Source organism: Olea europaea, chromosome 10 (genome assembly GCF_002742605.1).
Source record: "Olea europaea var. sylvestris chromosome 10, O_europaea_v1, whole genome shotgun sequence".
NCBI classification, from domain to species: Eukaryota; Viridiplantae; Streptophyta; class Magnoliopsida; order Lamiales; family Oleaceae; genus Olea; species Olea europaea.
In genome coordinates this window covers 35,773,794-35,778,624 of record NC_036246.1, presented here as the reverse complement: position 1 = coordinate 35,778,624, position 4,831 = coordinate 35,773,794, and the positions used below count along the sequence as shown (strand labels likewise).

General features: G+C 34.5%; 1 protein-coding gene across 4 annotated transcripts; it reads left to right on the top strand.

Moving 5' to 3' along the window:
* Positions 1-3,606, top strand: LOC111402019 (succinate dehydrogenase assembly factor 1, mitochondrial). 4 transcript variants are annotated; one of them, XR_002704154.1, is made up of 2 exons: positions 1-20; positions 3,115-3,606. XR_002704154.1 is itself a non-coding variant. In XM_023030039.1 (2 exons), exon 2 carries the CDS (start codon positions 3,172-3,174, stop codon positions 3,460-3,462), a length of 291 nt encoding a protein of 96 aa, XP_022885807.1. In that variant the 5' UTR covers positions 53-180; positions 3,115-3,171; the 3' UTR covers positions 3,463-3,606. The 4 variants fall into 4 exon arrangements, 3 of the variants coding, with proteins under 3 accessions (XP_022885807.1, XP_022885805.1, XP_022885806.1); XM_023030039.1 differs by lacking the exon at positions 1-20 and adding an exon at positions 53-180; XM_023030037.1 differs by lacking the exon at positions 1-20 and adding an exon at positions 187-506.
* Positions 3,607-4,831: the final 1,225 nt, after the last annotated feature.

Below are 4,831 nucleotides of genomic sequence, written 5' to 3'. Positions count from 1 at the left end.
GATCAGAGTCTGCGCAACTGGTAAGTTTCAGATTTCCTATCAAATTATTTTAGAAGAATTCGAGTAAGAATCTCTACATTTTTTTTTTATCCAATTGGACCATAACCTAAATTAGCGAAGTGGGTTATTAGAGAACTTCGGATAATGTGAGATCTCGTGAAATCGAATTGTAATCATATGGTGAGTGATTAATTTGATTCGTGATATTTGTTATGAATGGGGGAATGAGTGATTCCGTGGCTTCTGAATAGAAATTAGGTCACAAAATTGGGGGTGTCTTAGGTGGGATAAAATGAGTTGTAGATTGAGAACACATTTTTGGCCAAATATAATATTAGAAATTGCTTCTTTTACTGACTGAAGTTACTTATTTTCTAGAAAGTAATCGTAAACTTAGCTGAACTTGTGTGCTGCAGCATGGGCAATGATAAAATATCAAGGAGTGGATAGGTCATTCTTTCCTGGTGAATTTCAGTCCAAATTGGACACGAATTTTAGTGGGTTAGGTAATTCTGATCTATGACGTGCTCTAAGAGTTTGGCCCGTGTGATTTTTGAAGTTTAGCTAGAGACTGCCTGGGAAATTATTAAAGTTGTTGTTCTTGCTAAATTCTTTCTGCCACTTGTGCGCATTCGGCCAGTTCTGTGATAATGTATTCTCTACTCTTTTAGAGGGTTAATTGTGATTCCTATATGTGCTGAAACTATTATGTGCATATTTGTTTCTGGTGTTTTTGCCTTGTGAATTTTACTCAAAATTGGAGATCGTTTTTAATGGCTTTGATAGTTCCCATCTTTTATGTGTTCTAAAATTTAGGTCACGAGATTTTAAAATATTAGCATGAAGCTATCTGGTAAATGTTGATTGCTTGTTTACATTTACTGTTATTGCTAATTTAGAACTCCCCTTGTGTACATATGATCATTTCTGCCTTAATGCATTTGGGTACTTGTTTGGCCAAATGTGTTTTGTCATGAATGTACGATGTCTAAATTCTTATGGTGAACTTTCATGCTTGCTCCAGCTTATGCTTGCAATGTAGTGGGTAAACTCCATTTGCGGTAACTATACTTTCACTCTAGTGCCAATCGGCTAACTATACTTATTTGTATTATTGAATAACTACTCTATAATTTGATTTCAAAGGGGTAGTTACACTTTAATTTGATTTCAATCAAGATAACTGTCCGATTCAATTGACGAAAATCAATGACATGATAGTCAGTAGATGACGATCATTACATGCGTCTATCTTTTGCTGTCGTCATTTATTGAAATGACAGTCATCATTTATTGACTGTCACGTTATTGATTTCTGTCGGCCCAAGTAATGAAGTTGAACGGAGTTACTTGATTGAAATCAAATTAGAGTGTATTTACTGGATTGACAGAATTAAATACATTTATCTGATAGACATTAGAGTGAAGTATAGTTACTAAGAATGGAATTTACCTGCAATATGGCAATTATTTGTGCCTCTGGGATGTTATATCTGTTCTATTTAATTGAAGGAGACTTGTATTCTAGTAGTGATTTGTCAAAATCTTCTCTTGACTTCCGGGCGCTAATCCCACACCTATTAGGGAGGAAGAATGCAACAATTGCTATTCTTTTATATTGATAAACAGCACAATTCACTTAAAGATATTAACCTTAGCTCCCTAGATGTTGATGTACAGCTGGCAATAGTGCATAGGCTACTAATCTTTCATGGCATCATGGACCTGATAAGCTATTGAACTCTGTTGAACGGGAAGGTTGTGGCTAGAGCTGGGCATAGTCCGGGAGAATTGTACCGAACGAAAAATTTCGGGTATTTAGTAAGTGGAATCGTCGGGTCCAAATATAATTATGAAACCATTCGAGTTCGGTCCGGTCCGATCCAATTCGATTTTGTTCGGTTCCATACCATAATTACATTTTAAACATATACAACAACACTACATAAATACAACTAATAACATATTCAATTATAACTTTTACAAATTAACGAAGTCCAATTCAAAAAAATATAAATAACAAGTTATCCAATAAAATTAATTTACCAATATATACAAATATCAAAAAGTAGATACTAACACTAAAATATTGGTGATCTATATCAATAATTCATTTGCTTCAGCCTTCAAGTCTACGTAAAAAAATTAAAAAAAAAATCTTGAATTAGAAGTCATAGAGATAAAATATTTTTAAGTATTACTAATACTTACTAGCTATTTGATTTAATCATCGATTGGGCAAAAAAATTGGATTTAGAAATTGGTTGGGTTGAGTCAAACTAGCTAAGCTAGAGCTTGAGAGATGGAGTATCAATCAATCACCTAATAAGGGCCCTTAGCCATAAAGATAAAGACAAGGGAAATGGCTACTTGAAGATAGGCGCTTTCCAGAGGTGGAATTTTCTGGTTCTTCCTATTTGACCCGAAACCGATCAATCTTGCTAGCCATCGTGGGTGGACCGCTTAGCCTGAGCCAAGGGGGCCTACACTTAACAAGGGAGCCACTCTACCCTTCAGCTTCTAATCGATTTGCTTCTCTGCAGACAGAGGAAGACACTCATGAAGTGGACGAATAAGTTAATTTGTTTAGAAAAAATTAAAATAAATTGATTTATTCAATATAAAAAGAAAAATTAGAAAGATTCGGTCTTTAGACCTAGAACCAAACCGTACCGTACCCGTTGGTTCTCGATTCAGGTATCCGTTCGAGTATTTAACTTGAGAAAAACCGTCGGATTCAGTTCGGGTTAGGGAGTTTTGCCCCGCCCTAGTTGTGGCAAGAGGATAAGAAAAAGAAAAACAACTATATACACAACTAAATAGTCATATAAAACTTAGTAGAAGCTAAATTAAGATTAATGGTTCCCATCAGTATCACAACAGAATAATTTTAGGAAAAATAATTAGTCAAATGTTTCATGTCCAATTGTCATATCGTTACCTTTTGTGTCGTTTTGAACATGGCTGAATGGTCTCTTTTCCTTTGTTATTATTAAGGTACTTTGACAGCCCAGGTTGTTTCTTCTCCATTTTCCTTTTCCTTGCGCAGTTTAATTGTTTTTCATATCCTGGCCGTACTATTAATAGTAAAAATCTGGGGACATTGTTTCTTAGTAATCGGAGCAATTGAAGTAAAGCAAAGCTTCAGAAAAAATATAGCAAGAAGATGCAATGGGAGCATCCGGTGGGCCAAAGCTTTCAGGAATGCAGAAGCAAGTGCTTGCTTTGTACAGAGGATTCCTTCGAGCAGCACGCACCAAATCTCCAGAAGAACGAATTCGGATTGAGTCAATAGTGTCAGCGGAGTTCCGTCAGAATTCCAAGCAAGTTGATCGCAAGAATTTCCTCTACATTGAATACTTACTTCGCCGTGGTAAGAAACAGCTTGATCAGCTTAAGAGCCCTGATATTGTTGGATTATCTTCGTTAAATGTTGAAATTTCTCAGATTAAAAAATCTTAAGTGAGAAATAAACGTTAATTCTTTTAGCATTTTTGCCTTTGTCGGGAGAAATTTATCTCTTTTAGTAGCAATGAGAAATTTATTATTTCCTCAAACTGCTTGTTATTTGGATTATTTATACAAGATATCTTGGTATGTTAAGGATGCTGCTTTGCAAGTGAAAATTACGGTAAACAACCTTTACTTTTATTTACATTGAAACATGGAGCAATTCTGAAACAAAAATTTATTAAACACTTGTGTGATTATTCTCACAATGGATACCTTTTTTTATTACTATACAATTGATTCTTTTAGAAGCACGACAACACTAAATCAAACTAAATTGACGTATTCAACTATGATAGATACAATATTAAAATAAATATTTTAATTAACACACGATCATTTTCAACCACACACATTCTCCCATAAAATAATTATATATGTATGTCAAAAAAATTTCCTTACTTCTTAATCACATATTCTCCAAAAAATCAATATACCATACATAATACGTTATACCTCAAAAATGAGAATCAACACAGGGGCTTAATAGAAAACAAGAGTATTTGCCGGTGTAAAATAAAAATAAAAGTGTTTGCCACCTTACATAACCAAGGTCATCAGCATATCTAAAGCCCTTCTTTGACTTCCATATTTTTCCTTCAAAATACATTCTTTAAAAATGATTTATGACATGTTTGAGCCACATTATTTTAAAAAAATATATTCTTAAACGGTGATTTGACATCATTTCAACCACACATTATTCAATAAAATAATATTACACGTAGATCAAAAAATTTTCCTTATTTTTTAACCACACATTTCCCATCAATACACTATTCAAGAATAAATTATTACCAAAATAATGTGGCTCAAACAACCCCTAACCTCATTATAACCACAAATTTCCCAAAAAAATAATAATACACGTAAATTCATGACTTATTTTTATTTTTTAATCATACTGTTGACATACAAAAAGTTCAGCCCAACTCGAATAGCCCAAGGAATGAAACCCAATTGGAAGATCCCCAAAATCAAATAGCCCAAAAGAACGACCTAATCAGGCAATACAAGATAAAGGCCCAAATAGGGACGCCCATGAATGCGGTAATACCATCGCCCAAGGTTGCAAGTCGCCCAAGATTTGAGCGAATGAATTGTCATGTAGTCGCCCAGAGCTGTGACCCCGCTTTCGTCCAAACATTCAAGTCGCCCAGCATCTTGGCAAACATCAGATGTTATGGTTACTCAAAAAGTGCAGTTAATAAAGCAGTTATTGGGTAGTCCTATTACGTTCCACGATTCAAGGAATTCAATTGAAGACGGTTGAACGACAAAAGTAATGGCAACAGGCAGTTTCATGACAAGTTGGCCACTA

Coding starts and splice junctions, on each gene's coding strand:
- LOC111402019 (XM_023030039.1), top strand. CDS start 3,172: ATGGGAGCATCCGGTGGGCCAAAGCTTTCAGGAATGCAGAAGCAAGTG.